The sequence below is a fragment of the Nylanderia fulva genome, unplaced genomic scaffold (assembly GCF_048542155.1).
Source record: "Nylanderia fulva isolate GAGA-0341 unplaced genomic scaffold, ASM4854215v1 Scaffold220, whole genome shotgun sequence".
NCBI lineage: Eukaryota > Metazoa > Arthropoda > Insecta > Hymenoptera > Formicidae > Nylanderia > Nylanderia fulva.
The window spans coordinates 126,998-144,406 of record NW_028190286.1 but is presented as its reverse complement, the minus strand read 5'-3'; the positions used below and the strand labels follow the sequence as shown (position 1 = coordinate 144,406).

Below are 17,409 nucleotides of genomic sequence, written 5' to 3'. Positions count from 1 at the left end.
AAAAAACCCACAGCAGCCACCCCCGAAAAATTTGCAACATTTTGGTACCAATTTCGAGACAATCGGTCCACAAATGCGGAAGTAGTTCGGGCACAGACAGACAGACAGACAGACGGACGGTGCTTATATATATAGATTAAATTAATCCCTCTTTCTCTTTCTCTCTCTCTCTCTCTCTCTCTCTCTCTCTCTCTCCCTCCCTCTCCCTCCTCAATATTATATATAATAATATAATATTATAAATAAATATTATGTAATATAATCATTTTTTGCAGTAAAACAAAAAGCTCGATGGGCAAGAGCCGGAAGAGGTACCAATTTAAAAAAAATCGGTTCATAAATATACGATTGCGTGGGTGGGTGCGTGGGTGGAGGGGTAAACTTAAAAAAATAAACCAGTAGTTTTCTCAAAAAAATTTGCAACATTTTGGTACTAATTTCGTGAAAATTGGTCCATAAATGCGAATGCGCGTGGGTGGATGCGTGGGTGGGTGCGTGGGTGGGGGTGTAACATTTAAAAAAACCGCATCGTCGTTATCTCCAAAAATATTTGCAACATTTTGATACCATGTGTTCAGAAATATTGCAAAAAAAGATTAAACATACCCTCCTCTGTAGAAAAAAAAAAAAATAAAAAAATTAAAAAAAAAACCCCACAGCAGCCACCCCCAAAAAATTTGCAACATTTTGGTACCAGTTTCACGAAAATCGGTCCACAAATGCGGAAGTAGTTCGCGTACATACATACAGACAGACGGTGGGTGGAGGGGTAAACTTAAAAAAATAAACCAGTAGTTTTCTCAAAAAAATTTGCAACATTTTGGTACTAATTTCGTGAAAATTGGTCCATAAATGCGCATGCGCGTGGGTGGATGCGTGGGTGGGTGCGTGGGTGGGGGTGTAACACTTAAAAAAACCGCATCGTCGTTATCTCCAAAAAAATTTGCAACATTTTGATACCATGTGTTCAGAAATATTGCAAAAAAAGATTAAACATACCCTCCTCTGTAGAAAAAAAAAATAAAAAAATAAAAAAAAAACCCCACAGCAGCCACCCCCAAAAAATTTGCAACATTTTGGTACCAGTTTCACGAAAATCGGTCCACAAATGCGGAAGTAGTTCGCGTACATACATACAGACAGACGGTGCTTATATATATAGATTTTACCGTAACTATATAAGAATATACCACGTTATGAAATTATAACTATATAATTTAGCAATCATAACTTCATTTCATTATATTAAATTGCAATAACTAGAATATAGCAGAAAATTATATAGAGAACGATTTCAGAAACGTATAGAAGCTAGCAAGCGAACAATAGAACCCCAACGTGCGGCTACCGCTTGAACTTTCTTTGTCGCCCGGACCGCCCCCGATCTTGATACGATAAGCAACCCCGCGCCTTTCGGGATGCTAACACCTGCACGTCATGAACCTCGAGAATCAACAAATCATAGACTTTTACGACTTATTCTCTCTTAGATTTTCTCGTCGCCTATCACCATATATGGTCATGATAGATTCTCTTGACCATATTTGGTCAAAAGAAGAGCTCACTCGTTGCCTTCTCAGGACCCCCAAACCACCCTCTTCTTTTATAAAAAATTTATTATATCTTCCTAGAAAAGCGTTTTCGTGAGAATCCTCCCACCCAAAAATTCGCACACAACACCAAGATTTTTCGGTTTCGAAGGATATATAAACTCTAGAAAATCTGGCCGGACGACGGCATTTCATCATAGAAAGTTACAGTGTACATTTTAAATTGTCGCTAGCCAAGAAGTGCAGCAACAATTTCCCAGCAAACACAGTATATAAATGTTATATATTTAAGCATGTTACATGTAACGTATATGTTAGTTGTAATTTCCCACTCATAGATGTAACATTTTTAATATAACATATATTACATTGTAGTTATATTATCATTATATCCCAAGATAGCACTGACTTATCAATACATCAATGTGCTATTTGGTATATAATTACAATATAACTACAATGTAATATATGTTATATTAAAATGTTACATCTATGAGTGGGAAATTACAACTAACATGGATGTTACATGTAACGTACACGTTATATTACATGTTATATTCCGTTTTATTATAGCAATGTAACAATTATATATCGGTGTTTGCTGGGTTTGCACCATCCTAAAATCATCATAACGATTTATAACGCGAATCTCGGAATATATAACTTTGTCAACGACACTTAACACTGTAACCCAGCGTAAATTTGTAACTTGGTATATTGTTCAAGTCACAGGTTAGCCGTCGAACTCGCTGACTTCTTAATTCTTAATCGCGCACAATTTGTAACCGGGTAAAAGACGAATAAAGAACTTCAGAACATCGTACCACCTAGTGTTTGATTTCGCCATAAGCACTCCACGACCGAGGTCCATGCGAGGGAGCGAAGCTGGCCAGGCACATCACAGGTCTACGAAGAGTTCGTCGTCTTAAAGGTAGGAATCTGTTAAACACACAGATCATCCAACACTCCGACATTACATAAAAATTTGAACGAGTTTCGAAGGTCGCACAGATTTCCTTCAAGCATTATCCAATCACCTTCCAATTATCTTATCAACCCCCTGATTATTTCCTTCCCCCGAGCGCTGAATAAGCGCACCGGAAATAACTCTCTTATCAACCCCTTGATTATTTCCTTCCCCCGAGCGCTGAATAAGTGCACCGGAAACAACTATCTCCTATCAACGCCCCGAGGTAGATCTTTTTCCTAAATCTTCTCCTTCTTAATAAACGATACAAGGAGATCAATAATTTAGCGAATGTTATTTTGACAAATTCTCCAGTTAATTAGATTTGATTCAATTAACGTAATCTCTTTCAGTATACCACCCCCTAGTAGTATCCTCCTAGTAACATTTAATTTAAATAGATATTCCATTATTATTTAATGACAATTTTATAAATGAATACACGAGAACCAGAAGATCGCATGTCGGAATAAAATTATCATAGAGCAGGTAAAAAGAATCGTGCTAACCGCGCCGCATCTACTTTACGTTGGCTCCAGCGACAAGCCCTTGATAAAACCCTCTTTACAGACGAAAGAACCGTCCCCGTTACAAAGATCGAACCCTCAATTGACGAATTACCTAATTCTTTTGATTTTAACGACGACATTTTCGAATCATTATTATATTCACAGAACTGTGCGATTTAGTATCGGAAATAGAGGAGAAAATCTCCCAGGATCTAATAAAATTCTTAGAAGAACAGTGTCCGGATATCTCATTTAAAATCGATCAGTATGCTAATTATTTAAATATTTGAATCATTTCTCTAATGTCATCAGAATTCACTATTGAAGAAAATCGGAAATTAATTATAACGAAGAAATCCATTCTATAATAAGTATAATTATCACCCTACTAACAGACGTTTTAGAGGGAAACATTGATTTAGACTAATTTCTCGTCTGTTTAGATAACATTCCAGATCCATTGCACACGATAAACGCGAGACTTCGCGAAAACCGATAATTCATATGTAATTTAAATAATCGTTTAATAATAGGACCCCATGAGGGATTCTCAAGACCTTAGATTTGAGAGTTATATTATATTTTCGCTATTGAATTTATTAATTAATAACTATTTAAACGGGGAAATTACAGTCGATCAATTGATAAATTCATTAGATAGTTTAGAAAGAATTGCTAGTAGAAATCCTTTTTTCACTAGTAACTAGAATTCCCCATCTCCAACGTTCCAACACTCGGTCCCTAGTTCCACAGTATAGTCCGTGCTCTCGGCGTCCCTGAGGTATAGCCTTAGAATATATATTACTGGAAGGGGAATTGCTATTGTTCTCCATGTAAAAATCTGTGTTCAAGTTGGGTGCGAGAGAGAAAGATAACTTTTAACCTATGCTCGCAATGCGCAAACGTAGATGACGTCACGGTGACGTCACGCTCACCGCGCCATTTGAAACTGGAAATGTAATTTCATTGCGAATGGAGGTAACAATCTACCCTTCTCTTTCCTTAAAAACGTGGTTCTCTCTCGCACCCAACTTAGACACAGGCTCGATCCTTTATTCCCCTTCCAGTAATATATGTTCTAAATTCTAAAGGTATAGCCGGTGTAAGCAGGTTGCCTCATAAAAAATAGAGAGCGCCCCATTCTTTCTAGCCTAGGAATAGAGAGAGTAGGAAGGTCACTAGGACGTGACAGAACGAACAGCAAAGGCAGCAAAGCAAAAGAACACACAACTAGTTGATTCTAATTATTGTTATTCTTATATTAGTTAAATAATAGATTTTAAGAATAAAATAGATTATTGTGAGAATATAAAAGCAAAAATCGTAATTTTAACCTCAAAATAATAAGAGAACAAAGAAATATGCTCTAATAAATTTTGATCACGTGACTGATTTGCTGCTGCAGCATGCTGCGTATGAAAAGGCACCTTAAGGGTGCCGTGTAAACGTACTCATTTTATTCTTTAAAAGAATGGCTGTGATTCGTCAGTGTATCAAATAATCGATGTAAACTAGGTCCATATCATCCCGTCATGGAAATGGATCCAAGATAGAAGATAAAAGAGACTTGCCATTCTATATTACTACTTTAGTTTATGACTTGTTTTTTTCTAGGAAGTATTTGTATCTTCCTTCTTGACAGATATATATTATTAATAATAATATTATTATCTATCGAAGGATAACTACTTTTGTCAAAACAACTTGATGTCAACCGCAACAAGTGGTTGATTTTTCTATGCTGATGAGTTGTCGGTCTAAGAATGCACGTCATTGATTTTCTCGCAGTGGAATAACGAAAATCGAGTTAAGCTCGGAGAAGAGAAAAAAGGTATTTAGACAGTTGAATTTATAATTTTTCAATTCACAATATAAGTTCATCAATTTTTTTAAAATCACGATCTCATTACAAATACACGATTTTTATTCAGGACTAGATGACGTAAAAAATGTATATATACATATCAGATGCACATATTCATTATTTCTGTAAACTGCGAGTATATGAAGTCCATCCAACCCTCGTAGATTTTAATGATAAAAATTATTTATTTATTTATTTATAAACAGGAAAGAATCCCTTTGATATAAAAGAATACAAAATATCAACTATTAAACGAAGAAATAAAAGATATAAAAATATATAAGTAGAACACTCATCTTACAACCAATAATATAATTATATACTCATATTATGCGATGCAACCTAGATATGGGATATGCAATAAGATTCTATATGCTTCTTCGCTACTTGGATTTATTTTTAAGCATTGCTATATTTATATAGATCTGGCCAATAATATCATGTAATACACCGCTCTGTCATCATCGTGTAAATCCCGGGGAACGAAGAAATTGGGCCGGATGTATTTTAGTCGTTTTTACGCCTTTGTCGTTGTCGCTTAATTATTAATATATTTTTTTTGGTGTCAAACTTTACATCCCGACGAAGCTGTTGATCAATACGCGAACGAGTTTTTAAGGTTTGAGGACTATCGATTATAGTTTAAAATTTTTTCTTCTCGAAACTATATCGACTTAATATATAAAAATAGACACAAAAAATTGTTAAATTTTTGTCAGTTTTTTCTGAGAAAAATTGAAATTAATTGACGAAATCGCGGTTCATGTTAAAGTAATTCCAAATAATTACTGGAAACTATTTTTTAATTTAATGCGTATTTTTTTAAATGATTTTTTTTTAATTTAAAAGAGGTTTTTTTATAAAATAGCTTTCAAACGAAAAAATTCCTTAAAATTAATTAATAAATTGTCAAAAGCTGTCGGCTGCATCTTCGATTTGTTGGTTGAGCTTTTGAAAAAAGTTCAAGGTGACGGGACGCCAAACGTCAATTAAGGTCTTGCATCGAAAGCGCATGCGCAGGCACATCTCGTCGTTTTACGGCAAACGAGCGAGAAATCGATACATGTTTAAAATTTCATTCACGCATTTTCTTTGATGTTGGATCTTCAACTAATACCAGTGTCGTTTTGTTAAAGTTTTCTCGTTTATTCGCAACGTTTATTTTTCTCTGCGTTTTCCCGATTTTATAACAGCAAAAAGTATCTTATGAATTCTTCATCCTGAAAAATGACATCTAAGTAGCATAAGCGTACGTCATTTTGACGTTTAATGACGTCAGTTTGCTATTTGGGATTCTACTAAATTTTTTCCTACGCTTTTACAAAAAATTGTTTTGCACAAAAGTTATTTAACTTTAAGGGAAATACAATAAAACAATAATGATATTATAATTTGTTTACTGATGTTGCCACTTTTGAGAAATTCATTATCATCACTTTTGTTTTAAGGTGGATCTTGTTTTAAATCTTTTTTAAAAGAAAAGTTGTAGGTGAGACAAATCGTTGAAACAAATCCAATCATATTATTCAGAATTTTCTTGATGTTTTCACGATAATTTTTTTATGTCAAAGAAACTTAATTTTCATTAAAAAAAGTTTTTATGCGAAATTTTTTTTTGTAAAAGACATAGAGGAAAAAAGATATATTTACATATTATATGTTAATTTATATTTATTTATATTTTGTTAATTTATATATATATATATATATATATATATATATATATATATATTAATTTATATTATATATTTATATATTATATATTAATTTATATTATATATTATAATATTAATTTATATTATATATTTATATTATATATTAATTTTGTACACATATTCAAAAGTTTTTCTAAGTAAAAATTTTCTCGAAATTTTGTGCAAACGTTTAAAATGGTCATTTTCAATGTTTAGCGGACGCCATATTGAGAACAAAAAAAATTATACGCGGAAAAAATGAAAACTATCTGGGTTATTGGCGGGCCAGGATGCGGCAAAGGAACACAATGCGATCGTATGATCGAAAAATACGGATTTCTTCACTTGAGCAGCGGTGATTTGTTACGAGCGGAAGTGGCCAGTGGCAGCGATAGAGGAGCATCACTACAGGATTTAATGTCCAAAGGATTATTCGTGCCAACGGTATGTTAATAATATCACGCGCGCATTTTATTTCGAATCACTATATAATTATCAGAGATGTGCATTATTTGTAAAATAGATGCATTTAAAATGTGAAATGTCTATTTTGTATTTTTTATTTAAAATTAATTTTTTTTTAAAACTATTTTACATTTTCATTATGATTTCTATATCTAAGTAGCAATAAACTGACGTCATTAAACGTCAAAAAGACGTCATTTCGACATCTAATGTTATTCGACGTTAAAACGATGTACATTTGCTATCTGGGTATTACATTGCAATTAAAATGCCATTTTGAAAGAATAAATAAATATAAATATAAAAATGTAAATATTAAAAGATTTTACTTTCAAAAATCTATTTAAAAATGCCTATTTCTCAATTCCTATTATAAATTGTTGTCTTTACATTTTGAATTGGAAAGATTTCAATTACTTTGCATTTTATATTTTAAATGGGCTTGAACCCATTAAATTATATAATTACTAATAAATTAATTAAAGTAAATTAAAATTACTTGTGTGCATTAAAGTTAAATGAATAAAAAAAATAACATCTCGCGCGTCTTACGCGAACGAACCCGGTTTTTCTCAGTGTGAAGCTCATGTGGTTTCGCTAGGACATCGTGCTGGAGCTTATAAAGGAAAAGATGGATAAAGCTCGCGAAGAAGGAACCACAAAGACTGGATTCCTCATCGACGGATATCCCCGTGAGAAGGAGCAGGGCATTCTTTTTGAGCAAAAGGTAAGACTTTCCTTCTTTCTCTCTCTTCAGTTTTCGTTGTCCTTTATTTTTCCTGAAACACTGATGTTGTTGCGCAGGTTTGCCCCGTCAACTTAATTCTTTTCTTCGATGTAGCGAACGAGACTTTGAAGAAAAGACTTCTCGGACGTGCTGCCGTATCGCAAAGAGCGGATGATAACGAAGAAACCATCAAAAAGAGAATAGAGATATTTAACGAAAAGAACAACGAGATTGTCGAGCATTACAAAGACAAAGTTGTTAGAGTGAGTCTTGATAATTAAATATCCTTTATTTCTATTGTATATTAGGTATTTCATCAACTTACAAAAATTAATTACTCTATTTTAGATCAATGCGGAGGGAGCAATAGATGAAATATTCGCAGAAGTCACAAAAGCGCTGGACGCTCTATTTGCTTAGTTAAATTGCAATTGAAAATTTTGAAGAGTAACAAGAGATCTGTTGCTACCTTTGTCAAAGTTCATTCTTAGTAGTATGATACTCTTATTGCTCGTTAAAATGAAACAAATAAGGTATCTCTTTAATTGTTAATTGTTGAATAAAATTATATCGATATACAACTCTGTTGCAAGTTTGAATTATATACATTTATATCTTTATTTTTATTTTTCTATATTTGTTCTTTAAATAAATTCTTTTTAGTCGAGACTAGACAATACAAGCGCGTGCTTCGCGCTGTAATTATCTAATTCAGCTAAATTATCCGATTTACTATAATAATTTACATTTTTAATAATTGTAATTTTATTTATGGAAAATTATCAAATTGTTAATTCTCGTGATAACAGCTGCGCTCGATGATATGAATATAATGAACGATCGCAAATCGAGACAGATGATCAGTATCGCGAAAAAGCAACAACAAGGTCAATGACATGTCTAAATATTTAAAAAGGGATATACTAGATAAGAAATTTTTAGTTTCTGTCCAAATTTTTCAGTAATAATCTCTTTCTTTTTTAATTATAACAATGTCGATGACTTAATGTTATGAAATAAATTAAGATGATATTAGAGCAGAGATTATCTATGTTAACTTTTAGCTTTGGCAAATTGCACAACCATAGGTTTATCTTTTAATATATATCCATTAGTTTCTTCGAGGGCCATTTTGGCCTGTAAATTATTTTGTAAGGTGATAAAAGCTTGACCCTTCATTCTACCCTCTTGCATGAGTCGTACATCATATCTGTAATACAGATAATAATAATGCATTACGAGATATTTATAAGATATGACAGTAGAAATATAGTGTGGTACAAACAAAACACTTACTCATTTTCAACATCTTTCAATCCTGCAATAACATATCTTTCATAAATATAATGCAGATCCTTTGTTTCTACTTGTTTCGCTAGGTTCTTTATATAGAGACGATTGGAAGGTTTGCCTGGATGATAATTCTTGAACACTGGCAGTAATCTCTGATCATTAATGGAAATTCTATTAGCTGCCAATTCTTCAGAAGTTATAAACTTATTCTTTTGCGTTTCTGCATTTTCCTGATTATCCTTTGCGTTTTTGGTAGTTTTATTAATTGGAGACATTAAACCGAATCCACCATCTATTGCTATAGTGTTATCTTGCTTATTCACAGATGCTTCGTCCAACGATTTATCCAAAGTTTTTAATTCAATCTTAAGATTTTTAATCTCTTCACGCTGAACAGACTCAAACATATCTTCCGGTTTGATGACTTTTTGTGTAGATGAAGAAGCTGTGATTTTGGCAGGGTTGACAAATTTTGGAATTTTTAAACGTTTTGTAGATTGTGGGCGCTTTCTTTTAACAGGAATAATTTCTGGAGGCCTGACGTCTTCTCCATCTGATTCTAATTCAGACTCCTCTTCTTCTTCTTTGTCTTCATTCGTATGTTCATGTAATATATCTACATAGAAAAAAGTTTATTTAAAATTGATTTCTCTATGAAAGCTTAATGCATTTATTATTATGAATTTTTTATTTCTATTATATATATTTTTATATTCCTATTACATATATAGGGTGTTCTGCAACGTGATGTCCATACTGAAACTGTGTATTCTTGGTGCCATTTGAAGTCAAAATATCATACCCTAAAGTCGATTGTTTTAAAGTTATAGTGAAAAAACAAAATTGCATAAAATAAGAGCAGTATTATTTAATAAAGATAATTTTATTTATTGAACAATAATATTAAACAATAATTAACTACTTTGATCAATACATTAATAAATTGATCAAAACAGCAATCGAAAATCGAACTTTCGTGACTGGCATTACAAAAAACTACTTGAGTTATAATAAAAAAATTAATAAACAATAATTAAAATAATTAATAAGTAAATAATAATTCAAAATTATAAATAAGTAAGTATATAATTACTTTTGCATTTTTTTCGATATAACTTTAAAACAATCGATTTAGGGCATATGTGCAATAAGACTTTTTGACTTAGAATGACACCAAGAATACAGTTTCAGTATAGACATCATGTTGCGGGACATCTTGTGTACATTTATATTTTCATTACCAAATATATCTTTATACTTCTCCACATCATATGCTTCCTTAAGTATAGTAGGAAATTCTACCTCCAATTCTTCAAAGGGAGGTGGTAGATTCATCTTATTCATTAAATGTAATACCTATAAATATATACAAGAGTTGTCATTGCGTTATCAATTAAAATTTTACTGTAACATAAAATAAAATAATTATAAATACATATTTGACCTGTGTATAAAAAGCTGGTACTTTTAACAGCTGTATAGCTATTCTTATTAATGTATTTTTCGGTGGCATATATTTGTATTTTATATTAGGCGGAGGAGGCTGACTAAACTCGTGATTTATAGTCCAATTATTTAACTTGCGTAGGAATGTTTGAACGTGAGATTTATTAGCAGTCTCCGCTCTTTTTGCTTCATTGTTCGCTGGTGACTCGTTAATATCTTGCTCCGGATATTCAGTGAACACGGACTTTTTGGCATACTGAACCGACAGATATTGTCTTCGAACATTCAATTGATGGAGGCGTATCAGTGCTTCTGCTGCCAATTGTTGTGACGAAAACCTTGCATAAGTGACAGTATATTTCTCAGATAGTCGAATCGTTTTGGTTTTTATTGCACCATATTTTTGTAACAAGACATCGCGTCGATCATCGGAAAGATGCGAAGGCAAATGAAGAATCCTCAAAGTGTCACATGTCTGAAAATATATTAAAAGTTACTTCTGATATATAAGATAAGAATAAACAAATTGTGTGATGATAGATAGGATAAACGAATAATAATTCCAATAAAATTGAAGCTAATTTGCATCTCAATCAAACACTATAAAATATAACTTAAAATTACAGAAATAATTTCTGACAATCTTTGTTGAATTAAAAATGATTACAACAAAACGTTTTCACAGAAGAAAAAATGCACTAAGTATATGCAAATGTTTTTTCTAAAGATTGTTCTATAAGCTTGAAAATAAAATTTAAAAATATATTTAGAAGTGTATGCAGTAGAAAAATAAATATAGAATCAAAGCTCAAGTATAAATGGTGTATCAACTTTGCCAATTATTATCTGATCTAATATAATTACAGGAATCATTTTTGACGATCTTTGTTGAATTAAAAATGATTGAAATTCGGAGTTTCCCTCTAACCTAAACAAAATGTAAACAAACTTATAAATTACAAATATCTAGATGCGATATATTTCATCATTTTTGTTATCAGGTTATGGGTATTTTAAGGGTCGACAGGCGACATGGTGGAGACACCTATCGGCCGGCCGGGAATTACAGATTTTTATTTTCCAGATATTAGCCAAAATATTGAATAAATCTTATTAAGGGTCGACAGGCGACATGGTGGACGCCTATCGGCCGGCCGGGAATTACGGATTCGTTCATCCCATATATTAGCCAAAATACTTAATGAATCTTATTAAATTAACGATATTCTTAATCAGTAGGATTGTCCGCAGGGAGACAAAGATCGATTTTTTGAAAAAAAGATAAATATAAAATTCATAATATAACTTGGGAAGATGCGCAGCTAGCAGCGGGTAAGGTTGGGTTAGCCACGAGATCGTATTTAATTTATTATCAATTTTTAAGAGCAATAATGCAAAATTTGACTCTTTGTCTCCCTGCTTTATTATATAAAGAATATATTAAAAAATATTTCACGAAGCTACGTAACTTCTTTTTATGTAATATTTGGGATGAACAAATCTCACTAGATCTATACTCATGGGGAAATTTTTGTGGTAACATACTGACAGCTTGACAAGGAGTATCATTCTATCTTTGTCTCTCTTGCATTTGATATGTGTAAAATCAGTATAAATACAAAAACCAATATATTACGCACACGAATGAGAAATATTTTACATCTGCTCATTATATATAAAAATATAAAAGCAATGCAAATTAAATTTCACATTTATTTATAATAGTATTGTGAGGTAGTAACACATATGGAAATCTTATAAGATAAATGCTGTACATCGATTAGCGTAATATTATGATTACAAGTCGCAATAAATGATTTTGCTAATATATTATTTTGAATAAAAATTTTATAAAAACAAATAAAAATAAAATGAATAAATTTTATTCATTCTTTGTTTTTTTCTATTATTTTTTCTATTATTTGAATAAAAGGCGTATCGTATGTAATAGATAAATAATAATTTATATATATGTATATATTGAAATTAATATATATATATATATATATATATATATATAAATTTCAAAACGTATAATTATATATTTATATAAATTATCTATATTACACACGATACATCTTTTATTCATAGATAAAATATAATAGAAAAAATATTTAATAGAAGAAGAAAACAAAGAATGAAGAAAATTTATTAATTTCATTCTTTTTGTTTTTATATTTTTTTAATTTTTATTCAAAATAATATATTAGCAAAATCATTTATTGACTTGTAATCATATTATGCTAATCGATGTACAGAATTCATCTTATATGATTTTCATGTATTAACTACCTCATAATACTAGTATAAATTAATGTAAAATTTAATTTCCATTACTTTTATATTTTTATATGGGATGAGCAAATGTAAAATATTTCTTATCCGTGTGCGTAATTTATATTAAAATATAATTATTATATAAATAATTAAATAAAAATATATATAATAAATAATTTATTATATTTATAAAAAAATTTATGTAATAAATTGTCTGTATAATATTTTACTTATTTATAAAATGTATTTTATAAATAAATAAAAAAATAAATGAATTAGATAAATTATGATAAATTAGTGAATGTGGTAGGAAATGTCATATTTATTTTTTAGTCAATATATAAATTAAATGTTTATTAAATTTAATATTAATTTAAATTATATATTGATTAAAAAATAAATGAATTAGATAAATATGATAAATTAGTGAATAAGGTAGGGAAATAATTTTTTTTCTATAAATTAATTATAAAATTTGAATATAAATAAATTTTTATAAAAAAATTTTTAAAAATTTAAATAATTTTTAATGATTTATTAATATTTAAAATAATTATTTTAATAAAAATTATGATAGATAATTTTATTTATATTATTAATAAATTTAGGTGCAGGTGCCAGCAGCTCTTCTCAACCATCCTTAAATATGTTTTTCTGCTTCTTTAGTTGTTTGACAATATCCTCCTATTTTAGAGGCACCTATTTAACATAAAATGAAACAAAATTATTTAATTTATGCAATTTAAAAAAATAGGAAACATTTACATTTTTTTTTATATTTTTGTTTGAAATTTTTAGATAAACTTTTCTAGAATGTAATACTCACTTATTAAAACTTTGCAAATATTAAGGTTACAAAACGCTTTTTTCTTCTTTCGTCCAAAAAAACTATATTTATCCGCAATCTCATTTGTTAATATCATAGATAAACTATCATCATAGATATCTTCTAATAAATTCATATCCATTGTTCCCTCCTAATTGTTGCAACTCAGTCATCTAAAAAATAAAAATGAATGTTGTTTGTAAATTAAATATAATTTTAAAAGAATAACATTTTTCATAAAAAGCCTTAATCATTAGAAATAAGTTATAATAAATAAATAATTTATATTGTAGAAAAATTAAATTGTAGAAAAACTAAATTCACTAAAGTCGCTCAACAATAGAAAAAGTTATAAAATATACAATTAAGCTTTTATTATTTTAATATTAGAAAATTTGTCATCTTGATATAGTATAAACAATGTATGTGTATAGTGGACGTAAAGAAATAATGTTACGCACCGTTAAACATCTAACACATTTTATTTAGTCTTTAAGTCATCGATACTCAAGTTGGTATTCAGCATTGAATGTAAGATAAAATATAATTATATATATAACAAACATATAATTATATTTTACTTTACATTCAATGTTGAGTATCAATTTGAGTATCGATGACTTCCAGACAAAATGAAATGTGTTAGATGTTAAACGTGGTGTAATATTATTTCTTTACTTCCACTATATGCATAACAGATAATTGGAAATTATATCTTACCTTATCTTCAATATTGAGTGCCAATGTGAAATGTCGACTTTCCCGAACACAATGATGTGTTAGATGTTTAATGTTATGTAAAGTCTGTTTATTCCTCTGCTTCCACTGTATACATAACAGATACTCTGAAATATAAAATTTGATTAAATTGCAAGAAAAAGATGTGATAGAAAAATGTATGTGTATAGTGGAAGTAAAGAAATAATGTTATGCAACATTAAACATCTAACACATTTTATTTAGTCTTAAAGTCATCGATACTCAAATTGGTACTCAACATTGAATGTGAGGTAAAATATAATTATATATATAATAAATATATAATTATATTTTACTTTACATTCAATGTTGAGTATCGACTTGAGTATCGATGACTTCAAGACTAAATAAAATGTGTTAGATGTTTAACGGTGCGTAACATTATTTCTTTACGTCCACTATACACATACATTTTTTTATATTAAAGATCATATTAAAATCTTAATAAAGAAATAGTAAAATTATAATTAGCCATAAATTTTATAGGTACAAGGTACATAGAGGAAGTTATAACTTTGTTTTAATGGACTAAATTCACATAATTATAATATACTTTAATATAATATGTTATATAGATGTAATATATATTAAAAATATATAAATATATATATATATATATTCGTAAATACGTATATTGTTTTTATTGCAAGTACCTACATCTGTAAATACAATACAAGATATTTTAGTAATTAAATTTATGTACGGTGTATATTCGTGTATGGCATATTCTATGTATGTATAGTGATCTACAAACGATGTACATTGGATGTCTTTAATATGTACATATATAATGCACGTATATATATCCATACAATGTGCCTCATTTGTAAATCACTGTATATACATAGAATATCATTTATATACATAGAATATCATCTATAGATGTATATAGATGCAATTTATATACATTGGATATGAAAAAAATATTTAGTGTATATGTAAATTATCTGTCATATACTTTCCACGAATGTACATGGAATGTACCTATCTATATGCATATATATTGTATGGATATACAATGTATAAACAGAACATTAAATTTATATACAAATAGGATATCCAATGTACATTGTTTATACATCACTGTATATACATAGAATAAGTCATATTCACAGACGTATATGGAATACACATACATGAGATGTCCAATAAATATTTATTGTATATGAAGGAAGGTATCTGCTATATATATGTACTTCTCTGTATGTACATATACATAGAATATGCAGCAAATATACACATGTATATTACATGGACATACAGTGTACATACAGCGCGTTGCATTTGTACATACCTATGACATCCAGTGTATGTCATTTGTGTATCATTGTATGTCTATAGAATATGTGATATCCACTGATATATATGCAATGTATATTCATTGAATATCAAAATGTTTTCTGGGTGAGTCCTTATCAAGTGATCTAGATATACATAGAGAAGAAATACAGTACAGAGATTAATACAATAAAAAAAATTACTTCACTTAACAATATTACAAAATAATAAAAAGAAGCGAAACATACTTGTGAAAATAAAAATAAAATTATTATTTTAAGATGTCAAGAACAAACATAGTATTGGTTTGCCAACACGTCAAGACTCTTAGACAAGTTATAAGAGACAGTCTCTCATAACTCGTCTAAGAGTCTTAACGTGTTGGCAAACCGACACTATGTTTGTTCTTGACATCTTAAAATAATAATTTTATTTTTATTTTCACAAGTATGTTTCGCTTCTTTTTATTATTTTGTAATATTGTTAAGTGAAGTAATTTTTTTTATTGTATTAATCTTTGTACTGTATTTCTTCTCTTGACGTGTTGTCAAACCGACACTATATTCGTTCTTGACATCTTAAAATTATAATTTTATTTTTATTTTCACAAATCACTTGATAAGGACTCAAAGAAGGCTCGAAACGTTGTGATTTAATATATAATATTTGCCAGTAGGATCGAGAGAAGAGTTTTACTTTTTTAATATTTTAAAATATTGTGATTTATAAAAAATATATAAATATTTGAAAAATATAATATATGGTTGTACAGTAAATATGTTTTTATTTCATTTTATGATTTTTACTTAATTTAATGTTAAATAATTATTTAAAAATAAAATTATATTTAGGCCAACTAAGACGAGCAATAAAATCTTAGGATGTTATTTATTTATTTTGTACTTGTAAACATTAAAAAACCTTGTACTTATAAACATTAAAAAATTAAAGTTCTTATAAAATTAGATAAATATAAATATTCCAACGTATTGAGATATCACTTCTGACTTCTAATCATACACATAACTTCTTATACAATACGCGAACCTTTTTATTCATTTGACATTTTGTAAGTAATTTTATATCTTGAATTTCCATTATGTAAATAACTTGAATTCACAAATTTCTATTATGTACATAATTTCTAGTAATTTTATCTTTTTTAATTGCTTCGTTTCCTAACTTATTAAGATCATTAATATCTAAAAATTCCCACAGCATAATTGTATCCATCCATTCAGTTACCAAATCTTGGAAACATATAATTTTTTATCAAAAAATAGTTGACTAGATAAGCAATTCGGCTACATATTTTTTGCTTATAAACGACGAATTTTTTGTTAATAATTGATCACGTAAACTTATTGTCTAGTGACCAATTATTTGACCTCTTATTTACAATTGCTTTCGTGCGTTTTTTATAATATTAGTGATTTATAATTTTTTATTTCATAATTAAAATGTTTTATAATTGCGACATAACAACCGTTAATATTTGCGATTTGTTAATATATTTTATTGCCGTCCGTTTTATACAATCTACTCTAATATTTATATATCATAATTCTTTGTCCCACAATTGACAGGAATATGGACTTTACCGCTCTTATTTGCGCATTGTTTATTTAGTTTTTATTTTGTATATTAATTTTGTGATTTTATTTGGTATTATCATTATTTATTTTTATTACTAGATAACACAAGCGCGCGCTTCGCGCGCACCAAACAAGTTTTTGCTCCGCGAGTGTACAAAT

At 29.2% G+C, this 17,409-nt stretch overlaps 2 protein-coding genes across 3 annotated transcripts; one reads left to right on the top strand and one right to left on the bottom strand.

Moving 5' to 3' along the window:
* Nucleotides 1–4,623: 4,623 nt before the first annotated feature.
* Nucleotides 4,624–8,357, top strand: Ak1 (Adenylate kinase 1). 2 transcript variants are annotated; one of them, XM_029309953.2, is made up of 5 exons: nucleotides 4,624–4,857; nucleotides 6,801–7,028; nucleotides 7,651–7,776; nucleotides 7,854–8,039; nucleotides 8,125–8,357. In XM_029309953.2, exons 2-5 carry the CDS (start codon nucleotides 6,843–6,845, stop codon nucleotides 8,194–8,196), a joined length of 570 nt encoding a protein of 189 aa, XP_029165786.1. In that variant the 5' UTR covers nucleotides 4,624–4,857; nucleotides 6,801–6,842; the 3' UTR covers nucleotides 8,197–8,357. The 2 variants fall into 2 exon arrangements, with proteins under 2 accessions (XP_029165786.1, XP_029165787.1); XM_029309954.2 differs by lacking the exon at nucleotides 4,624–4,857 and adding an exon at nucleotides 5,344–5,509.
* On the bottom strand, nucleotides 7,855–11,505 carry LOC114936681 (RNA-binding region-containing protein 3). Its single transcript, XM_029309952.2, has 5 exons — nucleotides 11,380–11,505; nucleotides 10,514–10,990; nucleotides 10,311–10,425; nucleotides 9,073–9,685; nucleotides 7,855–8,986 (listed from the first exon to the last, which is right to left on the bottom strand). Exons 1-5 carry the CDS (start codon nucleotides 11,386–11,388, stop codon nucleotides 8,830–8,832), a joined length of 1,371 nt encoding a protein of 456 aa, XP_029165785.2. The 5' UTR covers nucleotides 11,389–11,505; the 3' UTR covers nucleotides 7,855–8,829.
* Nucleotides 11,506–17,409: the final 5,904 nt, after the last annotated feature.

Excerpts from the sequence above, each read along its gene's own strand:
- Ak1 (XM_029309953.2), top strand. The coding sequence starts at position 6,843 with ATGAAAACTATCTGGGTTATTGGCGGGCCAGGATGCGGCAAAGGAACA. Across the intron at positions 7,029-7,650 it reads AAGGATTATTCGTGCCAACG|GACATCGTGCTGGAGCTTAT; the intron begins GTATGTTAATAA and ends TGGTTTCGCTAG. Across the intron at positions 8,040-8,124 it reads ACAAAGACAAAGTTGTTAGA|ATCAATGCGGAGGGAGCAAT; the intron begins GTGAGTCTTGAT and ends ACTCTATTTTAG.
- LOC114936681 (XM_029309952.2), bottom strand. Across the intron at positions 9,686-10,310 it reads GAAGTATAAAGATATATTTG|ATATATTACATGAACATACG; the intron begins GTAATGAAAATA and ends TTTTCTATGTAG. Across the intron at positions 8,987-9,072 it reads TTGAAAGATGTTGAAAATGA|ATATGATGTACGACTCATGC; the intron begins GTAAGTGTTTTG and ends TCTGTATTACAG.